Below are 16,783 nucleotides of genomic sequence, written 5' to 3'. Positions count from 1 at the left end.
GATTCTGCTACATCTTTAATCAAGGCTGGTTTTAAGTTTCCATTCCCAGCAGGGGAGGCCAGCTCTCGCCTGGTTCAATTGTGCACAGTTCTTGCCTCCCTGCTATTGGAAAGACATCATTAAGCTGGAAAGAGTGCAGAGGAGATTTACGAGGATGCTGCCAGGATTTGAGGGCCTGAGTTAGAGGCAGAGGTTGGGCAGGCTGGGTTGTTATTCCTCAGAATGTAGGAGGATGAGGGTCGATCATACAATGGTGTTTAATATTATGAGGGACAAAGACTGTGAATATACAGACATCCCAGGTTTGCAGAATCAACAACCAGAGGGAAGAGCTTCAAGGTAAAACAGAAAGACATAGTAAGAACGTGAGGGGCAACTTTTTCCACACAGAGGGTGTTCCATATAGATCAAGGCAACTTCTTTGCACAAAAGATGGTGCATAAATGGAGCAATCTGCCACAGGAAGTGGTTGAAGCAGGCACAATAATAAGTACATGGAGGGGTTTAGAGTGATCTGGGCCAACAATGGGCATATTGGACTAACTTAGACAGGGATATTGGTCAGCATGGACCAGTTGGGCCAAAGGGCCTGTTTCTGTGCTGTTTCATTCTGTGGCTCTACTGGCATAGCTGCTAGCTGGAAAAGTAGGAATGACAGGAAGGCATTCACCCAAGCCTGCTCCCTAGTCCGTTAGACCTTGGCTTGTTTGAAGAATGCAGGGAATAATGCCCATCCAGAATTCCCCTCAAGATACCTTTTGCCCACTGAATAGTTTGCTCCAGACAGTAGCTGGGGGTGTGAAGTCACATTCAGACCAGACTGGGAAAGGGCAGTAAGGGCAGATTTCTTTTGAAGACATCAGCATGAAAAACAGGTGCATTTAAGAAGCAAGCAACACACAGCCTGCTGGAGGAGCTCAGTGGGTCAAGGTAACACCTTTGTGGAGAAGAATTGTCAAAATTTCAGGTTGAGACCTGCATCAGGTTTCAACCTAAAACTTGAACAATTCCCTCCCCCACCAACCCATTGATGCTGCCTGACCCTCTGAGTCACCCAAGCAACTAGCTTTGTGTTGATACAAATTCCAGCATCTGCAATCTCCTGTGTCTTCATTTATGGCTGGTCCTTACTTTAAAGCCATCTCCAGAACCATATGGAATTAGTGTAAAGGGATGTTCAACAATGCTAGCACAGTAACAGGGGGCTGAACGCCCGGTATTTTGGGATGCGAATCTGTATCACTAGTAGGGTACAAAGATTAGAACATAGAATGGTACAACACTGGACAGGCTATTCAGTCCACAATGTTGTGTGATCTTGATGGCAATTTGGACTAAATTTCCACCTTCTGTTATCACTCATATCCCTCCACTCCCTTTATATTCATGTGCCTGTCAATCAGGCTCTTAAACTCCAGCAAACTGCCTGCTGCCACTACTACCCCTGATTATATTACCACATAATCCAGAGACCCGGACTAATAAATGCAGAGACCAAGAGTTCAAATCCCACCATGGCAGCTAAACTTATATTTAGTTAATAATCATTAAAGAAATTAAACTAGTGTTAGTAATAGTGGCCATGAAAATCCCATCTGGTTTACTATTGCCCTTCAGGGAGGAAATAGCCTAATCTAGTTCAGAACTTAGTTTCTATACTATCTGATCCTCTTCCCTTGAAACTGATTGAGATTTGGTCATTATTGAGCTATAGAGTACCATGGCATGGAAAGGCCCTTCAGTCCATCTACAGCATGCTAAACTAGTTTCCTACCTAGTCCCAACTACTTGCACTCGGACTATACCTTTCCAAACCCCTCCATTCCATGTACCTCTCCAAACTGCTTTTAAATGTTGCAATCAAACCCACTTCGACCGGTAATTCGTTCTACTCTCACACCACATTCTGAGTGAAGAAGTTCGCCCTTAGATTCCCCTTAAATATTTCACCTTTCATCCTTAACCTGTGACCTCTGGTTCCAGTCTCAACTAGTCTGAGGGAAGAAAGCCTGCATGCATTTAACCTATCTGTACCTCTCATAATTTGACGTATCTCTGTAAGATGTCGCTGGTATCTACTGGCACTTCACCCACTGGCCTACCTTCCTTCCCTAGAAGTAGGTCCATTACTGCCCTCTCTAAAGTAGTACATATACTTGCACCAAAAAAGCTCCCCGAGATGCATTTTAGAAATTCAACCACATCTAATTCATTCATAATAAGGTGATCCCATTTAATACTGAAATCCCCTGATGTGTAGGATGTAGGAGATCGAACATTTAACATTTAGCAGCAGGTATACACGGTGCCTTCAGTCCCTCAAGAAGCTGCGACAATGAGCAAACAAACTGCTGGAGGAACTCAGCAGGTCAGGCAGCATCCATGGAGGCAGAGGGATAGATAATGTTTCACGCATTGGCACAAAAATTAGCCTTTGCCCACTTTTTTCCCAGGAGGCAGTGCTTTGACAAGGTGACATCTGTCACCGAGGACCCTCACCATCCAGGACATGCCCTCTTCTCTCACCACTACCTACGATGAGTTGGTAGAGGAGTCTGAAGACACACAAACTCATGATTCAGGAACAGCTTCTTCCCTTCTGCCACCAGATTTCCGAATGGTCCGTGAACACCAGCTCGTCATTCCCTTTTTAGCACCATTCATTTATATTGTAATTAATAGTCATTTATGTACTGCTGCTGCTGCAAAAAATCCAACTTACAAGTCAATGATAAGAAATCTGATTCTGATTCAGATCCTTGTTTCTGTGTTACCCTTACAGTTCCAGAGACAGGGGTGGAAGGTACATGCAATGAAGCCCAGTACCAGGAGCTGGTAGAACAGTTCCAGAGACAGGGGTGGAAGGTATATGCAAAGAAGCCCAGTACCAGGAGCTGGTAGAACAGTGCCAGAGACAGGGGTGGAAGATATATGCAAAGAAGCCCAGTACCAGGAGCTGGTAGAACAGTGCCAGGGACAGGGGTGGAAGGTATATGCAAAGAAGCCCAGTACCAGGAGCTGGTAGAACAGTTCCAGAGACAGGGGTGGAAGGTACATGCAATGAAGCCCAGTACCAGGAGCTGGTAGAACAGTGTCAGAGACAGGGGTGGAAGGTACATCAATAAAGCCCAGTATCAGGAGCTGGTAGAACAGTGTCAGAGACAGGGGTGGAAGGTACATCAATAAAGCCCAGTACCAGGAGCTGGTAGAACAGTGTCAGAGACAGGGGTGGAAGGTACATGCAAAGAAGCCCAGTACCAGGAGCTGGTAGAACAGTGTCAGAGACAGGGGTGGAAGGTACATGCAAAGAAGCCCAGTACCAGGAGCTGGTAGAACAGTGCCAGGGACAGGGGTGGAAGGTATATGCAAAGAAGCCCAGTACCAGGAGCTGGTAGAACAGTGCCAGGAACAGGGGTGGAAGGTACATGCAATGAAGCCCAGTATCAGGCCTGTCACAGAGGCTGCTGAGCAAACCTCCAGATGGCAGTGGATCAAGAAGTGTGACCCGTGGACCAGTGCCGCTGGCACACAAGCCAGGGCCTGATCAACCCTGGCTGAGTGCGTCTGATGTTGAAAGACCCAAAAGACCTGATGACCCCAGTTACATCACTGATGATGTTTCCCAGCGTATCCTAGGATGCATCTCAGCTTCATACCTATCCATAACAACTCTAAAGCTGATTAAGATACAATCACCTTCTCCAGCATGTGGATGGAAGATTTCAATCCAAAACACAGATTATCCTTTGTCTCCACAGATGTGACTCAAACCACTGAATTCCTCCAGGCTCCCGCATCTGAAGTGTCTCCACAGTAGCCAATAAGGTTCCTTCACTGAGCAGATACCGTGTACACACAAGCAGAACAGCAAGATCCCACTAAAGGGTACTAGCAGTTGGGTGAGGGATAGGTGACAGACTTGTAAAAGGATCTCTCTGTACACCTCCAGAATTATCCTCTCCAACAACGTGACAATGTCCCACCACTGCACAGAGATGTTTGCCAAAATAACACACCTGCATCCCTTCATAAACCATCTGATGGTTATGATGTGAGACAAGGAGATTAAACCATTGTCACCTTCAGAGCCAGAAGAGGGATGATGGGCCAAATGCCCTCTTCTTGCTGTCACTCGCCAATGCTGAATGTATGCAAGGGTATTGACTCACACCCAATCATATTTAAAGCCATTGGGACCGAACAGGCTCAGATTACACCACCTGTGTCCATTACTTACTGTGAAACAGCAACAGCACTAACAGGAGCCCATTCCCTTCAAGGTAGTGGAATCTATACTACCTTTCAGTCGCATTCACTCACTGATTTTGCAGTGCCCTGATATGATTCCCTACCTAACTCCCCTTTTACCTCAGCAGGATCCACAACAGGAGGCACCCACATTCTTGCACCTGCCACCTTTCTCCCCATGGCCACATCTTCCTGCTGGTAACTTTGGTTTTGTATACTGACTTATAGACATCTTTGCTCCCTCCTAACCTTCCAGACCAAAATTTCTCTGTGCAGACACTACTTAAAACAATGCAATTTGCACAGCTCTCACGATAATCTGGCAGCATCAGTAACAAGTTAATTTTAGAGACATTTTAACACGGTAACAGATTTCACTAACATAGGTGAGATATTACACCTCACCCAATCTCAGGTACAGACACACGTAGACAAACACGAACAGATGGAAGGGTTGAACTGGGAAGCTTATCACCACTTTCTTTCTTCTTCAGAAAGTTTCAGGAAGACCACTGGAAAAAACACAATCCTCTCTCTCTCTCTCTCTCACACACTGTGTAATTACTCAGTGCTGATATTCTTACTGAACAAATTCAACATTGAACAAGCAAGAGACAGGAGGCTCATTGGACAACCTCTCACTTCCCCTCACATTTCAAATTATAAGTATAATTGCACGGATCTGCCAATCAAGGCTGTGAGAATCTCAGTATTTTAGGAAACGAACGCAAGTTTTCCACAGTGTCATCACAACTGCGGGCAAGCTTCACAATCTCGCCAGATCTATTTCAGTGATAAACGAAGCGAATTAGAACAGGGAACGTTACCACTTTGCCCACTCGTCTGTCCCACGGTCTGCCGTAGGTCTTCAGAATCATTTTCTTCTACTGTGGAGGAAAAAGAGAGGCAATGTAAAAGGTCAGGATCCAAGCCAACCCATCTGCCTCCATTTACAAAGGATTTCTACTCTAAAGAGAGATATCAGGTATTCAGCAGTCTGAATGGTAACTGGGAGCTGGGGACCAGGACTCCAGGGCCTGAGTTACAGGGCGAGGCTGGCCAGGTTAGGTCTTTATTCCTTACAACATCAGACAATGAGCAGGCGTTTGCAATTATGAGAGGGGTAGATAAGGTGGATGGCCTTTTCCCCAGGGTAGGGGAGTGCAAATGCAGGGGGTATGGGCTTAGGGTGAGAGAGGAAAGGCTTAAAAGGGACCTGAGGGACAACAATTTCACACAGAGGATGATGCGAATATGAACAAGTTACTAAGGAAATTGGTTAAGGCAGGTACAATAGTAACACTTAATAAGCAAATGGAGGGGAAAGGCCTGGAGGGATATGGGCCAAGGGGGACTAGCTGGGTGAGCAACGTAGCCCACAAGTGGGGCTGAAAGGCTTTTATCTGTGCTGTATTGCTCTATGGCAGGTCTCAGACTGGGTATGAAACCAGCTACAGAGTGACCACTTTGCAAGTTCTGCTCACAGTATTTAACAGTGGGACAAATCCAACACTGGCACCAGAGAGAGACTGCTCCATGCACTCATTCAAAGATTGGAGGGGCAGCTGTGGCTCACGGTAAGGGCATCCCTGTCACGCACCTCCATAGGTTGCCGCTCAGGCCCTTTTGAAACCTCTGCTGAAATGTACTACAGTTTTGGGAGAGCCTGGAATTCGATGTCTTGTAGCCAGGATCCTCACCTTTGAGTGTGGCCGTAGGGTCAAGCCACAGCGTTGACACTCACCACCCTCCCATGCACAAGAGCTGCTGCTCCAAAGCAGCATGGAGGGAGAGTTGCAGGGCTCTGTGGCAGTGGGGACCCGAGACCCCTCCCTCCTTCCTTCCTTATTGCCCACAGCTCTATTATGTGTGCAGGGTGGGGGTGAGAAAGGAATCAAACCTATCCTTCAGTGAACATCACACAAGACAGTGTCGATATTGAAATTTGGGACAGCACACAAAAAGCTGATGGAACTTAATGAGTCAAGCGGTATCAGGGTGGGCGGGGTGGAACAGACAATTGACATTTTGGGTCACATCCCTTCACATGGACTCAAAACATTGACCACTCATTTTCCCTCTCTCTGTTCTAGGAATCCTTGCTTCATCTTGAACTTAATCTAATGAGGGCAGGGAGTGGGAGGGACACTTTTTAAAAAAATCTTTGCAGGTGCATCAAGCGCAATGCAAAGGCATTTTTCATTTCGGAGAGAACAGGTGTACAGCACAGATCAGCTGTCCACAGCTCTGGAGATTCAGGGCTCATCATTCAGGGCTGGTTCACAGCGTGTGGTTGTGTGATGTTGGCTAATAATTCACAAGCAGAAATCGTCATTTTTCTTTCTGCAGCGAGTTATGGCTTTAGGACACAGCCAAAATCACACACAAGAAAAACATTAAAATGTGCCCACATTACATTCAAGCTCCTCTCGCAGCGAGAACGGTTTAGAGGGCACAAGGCTGTTTAGGCCAGTCTTTGACCATCTGTCCAGTGTGGTAAACTGGTTTCTCTTATTTATTAAACCCAGCACCAGGTGGTACAGCACATCAACCGTGACCAGTGCCTGATGAGTTATCGGTTTTGGCTGTGTTCTTGGAGGGGGAGGTGTGCTGGTGGGAGGGAGGGGAGAAGAGGTTAAAGATTTGGGAAGGGAAGTTCTGGGAAGTAACTAGAGGTAGGACAATTGAGAGAAAACAGGGACCCCAGAGGGTGAGTTGGGTGGGGGGGTGTGCGTGAGAGTGTTAAGTGGCAGAAAGGGAGCCTCATTCCTGCTTACAAAGCAGCATTGATACAAGCTGTAGAGGAAGGCTCCCCAGCCAGACGATTGGTTAGGAAGTGGTCTCTGGCTCAGCACAGATACACTGCATATCAAAGAGGGGTGAATGAAAGCCCGGCATCAAAATGGAAACCTTTGCTAAAACCCTCCAATTTCTTCATTTTGTGGCAATTTTCCCCTAACCTTTTCCCTTACAAACTGAAGTGCTTAATGAAGCCTGAGTAAAGATTCAGACCTCGTGATGACACGTAGACTGGCACAGCAGAACTCTCAGCCCTTTACACTCTCACCTCCAGCTCACTCAAGCTGAGAAGATTTTACTACCCAACCCTGGCCCTACAAAGCGCTGTCGAGGCCACTTAAAGAGAGGCCAGACCTGACCATAGATCAAAGGCTTCATTCTCAACCTCCCTCACAGAAATACAGTGTGTGGCAAGGACTGATGCATAGTGTTGGGTGCTCAAAAAGTAAGAGGGAGAAGAGAACTGTCAGTGAACTTTCAGCTGTTGAGAGCACAATTTAAAAGTGAGATTGGTATTTTTGAGGTAATATTTTTACTGGGTCAGCACAGGACATGTGTTGACTTGAGGATATTATCTGGATCCCCGTTCAGTACGTAAAGCATTCAATGGTATAGTTCTGTAGTTTAGAAAGAGCCAAATATTAAAATTGCCTCTTATAATGAACTAGGAAGCAAGGCCTGGTGTCCTCTGTGAGCTCCCAGACCTTCTGTAATACTGCATTTAACTCAGTGCCACCTGCAGCCGAATCAATGCACAGAACTCGGTAGAATGCCCACCACCACTACCTCTGCTGGAACTCCTTCCTAAATTCATAACTTCACGCCGTTCGACAGCTGAATGCGACAAGCCAGATTGTGTTCTGTGATCATCTACAGTATACAAAAGCAGGACACAAAGACCAGGGTGCAGCCATGAGTGCTAACCTGATACTGGGCTGTGTCGGATTGGTTTGCCTCTCTGGAGCACCTCGCCATGCATTTTCACAAAGTTCCCCAGAAGTGTAGCAGATTTGTACACAGCAGCTCGAAGGGGCAGAAAGGCCTATTCTGTGCTTTATCTCAAAATAATTCTTGGAGAAAGAATGGCTAAATCTGCTGGACCATTATATCATTTGGTCACCCCACTGCAGGAAAGGTGTGTGGGTTTCGAGAGGGTACTGAAGAATACTGGATATATGAGAGGATATTAGCTATAGGGGAGGTTGGGTTGTTTCACCGGAGTGATAGAGGCTAAGGGGAGACCGGATAGAAGTTTATAAAGTTAGGAAAGGCATAAGTCTTCCTCCAAGGATGTGGGTACCCAGAACGTGCTGCCAGGTTTGGTGATGGAAGCAGGTATGACGGAGGTTGTTTGAGAGGTTCTTAGACACATGAATATGCAGGGAAGGAGGGATATAGAGCAAATGCCTGCAGAAGGGGTTAAGAGTGATTGGTTTAATTAATTTCTCATTTGAGTGAAGGACATTGAGAGGTGTATTAAATTATTAGAGGCCAGCAAGCACCTTTTTCCCCCAGGGTGCCAAAGGCCAATCCCAGGCCACATCCTTTTTAAGAGGAGTAGTGGAAAGTTTAGGGGACATGTCTGAGGTCAGTCTTTGTTCACACATAAGAGTGGTGCACTGCCAGCAGAGGTGGTTGAGGCAAATACATTAGGGGCATTTAAGATGCACTTAAATAAGCACACGGATGGAAGAAACATGGAGGGTTATGGGCTGTGTAGGAGGGAAGAGGTAGATTGATTGTGGAATAGGTGAAAGGTCAGCACCACGACATAGGCCGAAGGGCCTGTTCCTGGGCTGTACTCTGGCCAGAGGTGAAGACAATGAAGATACAAACAGAGCACCCCCCAGGTGGTTCCGTGGGCACCAAACATGTGACCTACACTGCGAGAGGCAGTCTGATCTCCTCACTGAAAGGCTCATCGTATTATAGAGTCACAGAGTACTACAGCACAGAAACAAGCCCTGTGGCTCACCTAATTCATACTGACCTGATCTTCTGTCTAGTCTCATCTACCTGCATCCAGACCATATCCCTCCACACCCCTCCCATTGAACATCCTCTTAAATTACACAACTGAATCCATATTGACCACTTCCAGCTGCAGCTCATTCCACATTCACACCATCCTCTGAGTGAAGACGTTTCCTCCTTATATTTCACCTTTCACCCTAAACCTATGAACTTTAGTTCCAGACACCCAGCCTCAGGGATTAAAAGCCTGCACGCATACACTTTTATCAATATCCCTCATAATTCTGCATTAACCTCGAGAGAGTTCCCCCTCATTCTCCTGTGCTCCAAGGAATAAAGTCTTAATCCATTCAACCTTTCCCTATTACTCAGGTTCAATCCCCTTGGTCAGCCTGGATGTTCAAAGCCTCTGGTTTGGTGTGTACGGAAGACAAAAGCCCAATGCCTGCAAGTTTCAGCCCTGGGCCACTGGAGGCTGGAGGCCAGAGGTGACCTATCCCAAGGTTGGAGGAGAGTGAGAGAGCGACAAGAGGTTTGTTTTATTATCACTCCTGTTGTTCTGCTGAACATGCCTCTTTTGGCATCGGAACATGTGGCAACAATTGCGGGCTGCCCCCAGCACATCGTTAAGTTGTGTTGGTTGTTAACACAAACAATGCATTTCACTCATGTTTCGATGTACGTGTGATAAATAAACTAATCTGAATCTCAAGTGCCGACCACATCTACGTAAATTTTCTCTGCTCTCTTTTAGCCCTGTTGTGATGCCCCTAAGTGCAATTCCTAGGGACAGGTCAGCAGGAAGGGATGGGTCACGTGGAAGAAGGGGAAGACTATTTGGTCTCTATGCCACCTAATGTCCAAGCCTGTGCTCATATGCGCTCTCCCACTCCGTCCTTGCCTGCCTGGATCACTCACAGGGCAGCAACGGACAGCCATGTTGAGAGGGTTGGATCAACACTCTCTGGAGTTTAAAGAAATGGAGACAGAGTGGGTTGGAGGGGGGGATCTCAATGAGTTGCACAGTTATAGTCATATTTATACAACACTGAGCACATCCTTCAACCCAACTCGTCCATGCTATCCCATTCAAACTAGGCCCATTTGCCTGTCATTGGCCCATATTCCTCTCAACCTTTCTATCCATGGACCTGTCAAAATATTTTTTTTTGTCAATATATTTTTTTTTGATCCAGGCAGGCAAGTACGGAGTGGGAACAACCAACACAACTTAATGATGTGCTGGGGGCACCCACCCATCTCAATCACTTTCTCTGGCAGCTCATTCGATATACCCACCATCACCCTTTGTGAAAGAAGCTTGCCTCTTTAAATCTTTATCACTTTAAACCCACGCTCACTAGTTTTAGATTTTCCCACCCTAGGGAAAAGACTGTGACCACCCACCTTATCTGCCCCCTTAATGATTTTATAAACTTCTGTTAGGTTGCCTCTCAGCCCCCTATGCTCCACTGGGAATAAATCCAATTGACTCAACCTTGAGCCTTCTCGGCGTGGGGGTGAGTAGCAGGAGGAGGGGCATGGTTTCAGAGCGGAGCCTCCCACTTCAGATGGAAATGAGCAGAAAGTTCATCTCTCAGAGGGTCAGGTCTCCCCCTGAGAGCTGGAGGTACAATCAGTGAATGCAGTCGAAGGCTCCCACTGATAGACGTCTACGTTGCACAGTCTTGGGGATGGGCAGGAACATTGGGCCAAGGGACAGCAGAGCAGCATTGAGGGGCCGAATAGCTGCCACCTGCTACTGTTTATTTTCTTCTCAGGTTTATGGACTGGGGAAGATTTCTACAATATGAGAGAAAGGGGCTTTGTGTCCCCAGAGAAAAATAATTAGAGAGTGAAGAGAGAGAGAGAGATGGAAGGTGTGATGAGAGGGACAGGTTGAGAGAGGGAGGGTGGAATGCAAAAGAGAGGCGAGGGATGGTGGAGAGAGGAAGTCTCCATAGAGGAGGAGGGTGCAGTGAGAGAGATTGGCAGATGGAGTATGAAGAGGAGAGGGACGGTGTAGAGAGGGGGAGACTAGAGAGAAAAGGAGAGAGAGAAGGAGAGGGGGCAGTGAGAGAAAAAGACAAATTGAGAGAGGAAAAGAGAGCGAGGCAAAAATTGAGAAAGAAAGACATAGCAAGAGAGAGACAGAAAGTGAGAGAGAAAACAAAATATAAACTTATATCCCTGAGTACTGAGCACCTTATTTAAGAGAAAATATAATCTGACAAAGCAATGATCAAGCAACGTAACATCCTCCTCATGATCCCAGTCCCTGCCTCCCTCCTCTTTGTTAAGATGCTCATTAAAACCCCAATCTGCACAAACTTATGATCGCCTCTCCCAACATCCATGACAGCCCTTGGTTCTTGTTGGTTTACACTTGCATGAAGCAGCAGGCCGATTTACTGTGTTAAATATGCTACATAAATGCCAGTTGTTAACAAAGTCTTTTTTCCCCATTAACACAATCCATCACCACCCAGGAGTTTGACAGCAGCTCCCCATCAATTAAACGCTGAGTGGGAAATTTAAATCAATGGTTTAGAATTTTTGACACGTGTCCTGGAGACTCTCTGCATTAAAAATATCATCAGTGAAAATCTCATATCAAAGATTCCCACTATTTTTTGCAGTCCTTTCAGTGGAGTTGTAGAGTTGACACTGTCCAGATTAGTTACACAAATAAAACAAATAACCAGTACTCCAAATGCAGCACTTAAAACTCAATGTTTAGTTATTGAAGTAGCAACAAAGAACTAAAGGGAAGGGGTCTTGTACCTCTTCTTCTTCCCTTCACGTCTAGGGAAACATGTTTTTTAATGTCCACATTTAAAACCTGTTCTTTTTTTTATCCCCCTTCATAATGAACACATTCCTACTAGCTGTCTCAGCCTTGATCATGAAAATACACACACGAATTACACTAGTCTCTGCATCATACTTTAACATAATTCAGCAAAAGGCTCCTGAAGCCCAGTCCACAAGCTTTAGGGGGTTACACGGTGTTGATGGAATGAATTTATCAGAAGTAAGAAGAGCCTTCAGCTATTGCCAGCCACAAGCACAATGTTAAATGTCAATTTTCGCTATTAATGCAGCGGGGTGGGGGGTGGATAACTGGATATCTGTCGCAATAATCAGTCATAACTATTGATTTATAAAAGAACTGCTCTCTCAACATTGGCTCACCGAACTCCAAATCCAACCACAGGATCGCAATTATTTTATTTAAGAGCACCTTTGGTGAATCTTTATGCTTCAGTGGTTATGCATTAGTACCATTGTAATTCTTCAAATGCATGGAAGCACCTTTGAGAAACAGGTAAATGACATTGCAATATTTAAAATACTCAACATACAGTTCCAATTGTTGTGGAGCAGCTCTGCTCTGTAATTTCAGTTTTGTTCAGAGTGGCATCTGTTCCTTACTAATCTTGAAGGCTTAAAACGCTCTTCCTACATTAAAATGTAAACCCACCTTTCAAAGATATCCAACTAGACAAGATTGCCTGCTGATTTTATTGCAATCACATCCAGGTTAAGAAAACTTAGTAAGATTGATCTTTTCGTTAAAACCATTGTTTAAATCTGACACTAAAGCGAACACTGAATCTTGCCATTTTATTGTATACTTAGTAAATCTTATTGTTACATATTTGAAGCTCTGTGTGTGTGTGTTCGTTCTGTGAACTCTTGCCCCGGGTTAATTTATCCAAAACAATCCCGGTCTAATGACTGTAGAGAGCCACCCGTTCCCTTTGGGGAGGGTGGGGGTGGAATCCCACAAGTGTAGGTGTTCGGGTTGGGACCCTGTGCATTAACCAGCTGGCAAGCCTAGGTGCCAGCCACTGCTGCCGACTGCAGCCCACGGTCGTTGCTGCTCCTGCCACTGTTTATTTGCGACTATTTGTTATTTTTGCAGCTTCTCGGCATCAGAGCCACGTGAGCTGGAACCCAAGGCAACTCGGCCGCAACATTCCTTCACACCCGGTATACAATGCATCTTAACTAAGTCACACTACCTACAAACACTGCACCTGGTCCCACACTAGGATATAGTGTGGCTTAACTAAGTTATACCCTTTACACGTAACGCCTTAACCAATTCGTTACCTATCTATAATGTACCTTAACTAATTCCTTCTGCTTTCCTTAAAGATTGTATCTGAACCAACTCGTTCTGTTTTACAATACATCTTAACTAAGTGGTGTTCTTTTTAAAATGTATCTGAATCGATTCCTCCTTTTACAGTGTATCTTTAAAAAAGTCGTTTTCTTTTTAAAATGTATCTTAACCAAGTCCTCTTTTTACAACGTATCTTAACTAAGTCGGGTTTTCTTAACACTGCATCTTAACCAAGTCGTGTCCTTTCACAGTGTACCTTCTAAGTAAGACTTATGTGCTAGGTCCGTATATCTTAATTGCCCGAAGCCCGGCACGTATTGTATCTCAATCGGCTCCCACCACCCGTCAGTACTGCACACCGTGAGTGGGGTGGGCGAGAAGGCCGAGCCTCTTCGGCCCAAGGAGAGCCAGCTGGACAAGCTGCCCCATCCCCTCCCCTTCCCTCCCTTCTTCCCTCCTCTCACCCCTTCTCCTACCTTTACTCTCCCTCCCTCTACCGCACCCTCTCCCCTCCACACCTCCCTCCCTCTCTCCGCCTCCCCAGCCCTCAAGCTCCCCGACCCTCGCCACCCCCGCTCCGCTTCTTCGAGCTGAACAGCGAACAAACGCGGAGCTACTCACTCTCACCCCGTTTATTTTATTCCTCCTGATTTAACTTTTGACACATTCACGGAATTTTTTTGTGTGTGTGTCTTAGCTTGGTGCGTGCTGACGGTTACTTACCTCTCAGTGATCTTGGCTTAGCTTGCTTGCGGCGAGACATCCTAAGCGTAAAAGAAATACCCTCTTCAAGACTTCGGTATGGGGCTTTTTTTTTTGTCCTCGCCTCTCTTATTAAAAGCCCCCTTGATACGTTCCCCAGCGCTCGGCCGCCCACTGAAAATGTTGCTGCCCCTCTCTCTCTCTCTCTCTCTCTCTCTCTCTTTATCTCTCTCCCATAGAATTAAAAATAATCAGATCAACGCTCTCCAAAAAAACGGCAGCATCCAGTAAAATCTGTTCTTTTCTTGCAATAAAGAATTAAATCTTCAAAGACTTAAGATCACTACAGTCCACCCGCAATTGTTTTTTCTTTTTAAAAAAATAAAATGCAGGGGATAAAAATCAAGCGTATATAAAATAAAAAATATATTGGAAGCTTATAATACTTTTGCTGCATTCTTGAAACTCCTTCTGGGGGGAGAGGGGGTCTTTCTACAATTTTACATACACATCTTTATATTTAAAAATCCTTGTTTGGACGCAGCGCTTGCGAAAGGTCAATTCTGAGCAGAACAGAGAGTGGCGACCTGCCCCGATCCTTCCTCATCACAAACCTGCAAGATCTTGGACTGCGCTGTCGCTCCGGTACTCCACATAATAATGGAAAATTTAAACAAGGCCCCAAACCCATCAGGATAGCTCCAGAGGGGGCCCCATACCCACAGGGATACGCACTGTACGTAATCACTGAGGAAATCATTGTCAGATTGAGAGTGCACGTTTGGTGCATGAAACCGGAAAGCCGCAAGCAAGATCTGGATTCCCCGAACCCAAAAAAACTCCGGATCTGGAGCGTGGTGTGGCTGTAGCCTCGGCTTCTGCTCTCTCCATATCCCTTCCCTTCCCACTTTCAGAACAACTGCTTTCAAAGCCGTACTATTCCCCCTTCTGGTCGGACCTCATATACAGCGCAACCTCACCTACCCGTGTCGCGCGCGGCATCAGGAATAAACCCACTCTGGCAACAAGGATCTCCTGTCCTAGGCGAATTCCTTCGCAACTTTCCGCCAGAAATCTTCCTCAGAGGCGTTCGTTCTTTCCGTTTGCTACTGTTGCCTGCTCGGCTATATTCCTGCGGCACTTGAAAGTTACTTTGAAAAAGCCCTGGCGTTTGTTTTGAGAAGTTGCAACGTTTGTGTGTTTGAAAGTGGCAGTGTGTGTTTTTGTTTGTGAGTGAGTTTGCAACACTTGCTAAAATGTAAATCGGAATCGCTGGAAAAAATCACAGCAGGGCAGCCAACGCCGCCTGAAGAGCTGCGATGTGAGAAGCTGTATTTGTTTAAAAGTTTGTTTTGAAAAATTGTACCTATTGCAAAAATTACAAGATTTAAAAATATTAATATTAGTTTTGAAAATAAGAATTTGGAGTTGTGATATTTGACACGTCCTAATATATCTTGAAGAGTTATGTTTAGAAAGACGAACTATTTGAGCAATTTGAAAATTGAAAAATAACTATTTTGAAACATTTTTAAAACTTAACATTCATTATTTTTTTATAACAACATATTAATTAAAAGTTATATCTTGAAATTGCATTTAATTTAAAAGGATGAAATATTTATTTCAAAAAGTTAGCTATTTTAAAAATTACTACTAGTTATTTTGTTGAATTGTCGGAATTCAGTGTCCTGTCTACTTAAAGAAGAAAATGATAACTTTGGAAGTTTGGAATACTTTGAAAAGTTGTACTGATTGTTCTTCAAAACGTGATATTTTCTAAAATTGGGTTAGTTATATTTAAAAGTTCTGATATTTCGAATTTGTAGTAAATATATTCTAATGCTGTGTTCATTTTGAAAAATAGTGCTACGAAAATATACAAACTGCCCAGTTTTAATATTTATCTTGAAAAGTCGTAATATTCAGAAAGCAGTATTATTCATAGTATGTTGAACAAATCTCTAATTCATTGTGAAAACATTTTGAAAATTAATATTGAGAAACTGTGATTTTAAACATTCTATAATTTTATAAATTGCATTATTATAGTATTTAAATCCTGATACTTTGAAAAATTGTAATTTGATCAATAGTAACATTCTGAAAATATATTTAACAATAAAAGTTATAGTTTTAAAAATCCAAATATTTTGAAAGGTTATAATATGTTGAAAGCAACATTTTATTTTGAATTCAGTTTTGTTTTCCCTTGTACTATCTCAATGCACAGTTTAATGATTGATATCTATGAACAGTATGCAGACAAGCTTGGTACATATGACAATAATAAACTATTTCACTAGTTCAGCTGTAATAATTAATTTGGATTGTGTGTTTTAAATTTTGAAATGTAAGCGGGACGAATGTGATTACTAGCTACAGATTGACTCCTTTAATGCTCATTGATGTTAACTAGTGGGGAAGTTCACTAAATTGAAAACGGTGAAAAAGCTACCCCCAACCATGCGTGTGCTGTCCTGCATATCTTTGACTTTTGTGCCTGCATGCTACTAAATTACTTAGCAACACATGCAAAATGCTGGAGGAATTCAGCAGGTCAGGCAGCATCTATGCAAAAAGGTAAACAGTCAACATTCCGAGACCTTAGTCAGGACTAAGGAGGGTCTCAGCCCGAAGCATCAACTGTTTATTCTTTCCATAAATGCTGCCCGACCTGCCGAATTCCTCCAGTGTTTTCTGTGTATTGTTTTGGATTTCCAGCATCTGCAGGCTTTCTCTTATTTATGATTAAATTACTTTTCTACTGATTCCAGTAACAGAGGCATTCAAATGTATGAAAATACTTTTGAGCTGTCAGTGCGAGGGTAGGTAGTTAGCTTCCACCCAATACCCAGGCAGCATTTAAAATCCACTGCCCCTCAAGGGAAGGTTGTGCGGTGGAGACCTCCAGCACATCCCATCGCA

The 16,783-nt window shown here is 44.4% G+C and overlaps 1 protein-coding gene across 13 annotated transcripts in view; it reads right to left on the bottom strand.

Annotated features, from left to right (window-relative positions):
• Positions 1 to 15,415, bottom strand: part of LOC132398296 (zinc finger protein 521) — a 475,733-nt gene extending 460,318 nt beyond the window's left edge. For 3 of the 13 annotated variants that reach the window (XM_059977516.1, XM_059977539.1, XM_059977532.1), the window contains exons 1-3: positions 14,470 to 14,817; positions 13,877 to 13,917; positions 5,076 to 5,135 (exon numbers count right to left, since the gene is read on the bottom strand). In XM_059977516.1, coding sequence (XP_059833499.1) covers positions 5,076 to 5,135; positions 13,877 to 13,917; positions 14,470 to 14,645 — 277 coding nt within the window. In that variant the 5' untranslated portion in view covers positions 14,646 to 14,817. The other 10 variants (XR_009513618.1, XR_009513619.1, XM_059977506.1 and 7 more) reach the window with 8 other exon arrangements.
• Positions 15,416 to 16,783: the final 1,368 nt, after the last annotated feature.

This window comes from Hypanus sabinus, chromosome 1 (genome assembly GCF_030144855.1).
Source record: "Hypanus sabinus isolate sHypSab1 chromosome 1, sHypSab1.hap1, whole genome shotgun sequence".
NCBI lineage: Eukaryota > Metazoa > Chordata > Chondrichthyes > Myliobatiformes > Dasyatidae > Hypanus > Hypanus sabinus.
This window is presented reverse-complemented; position numbering and strand designations above follow the sequence as displayed.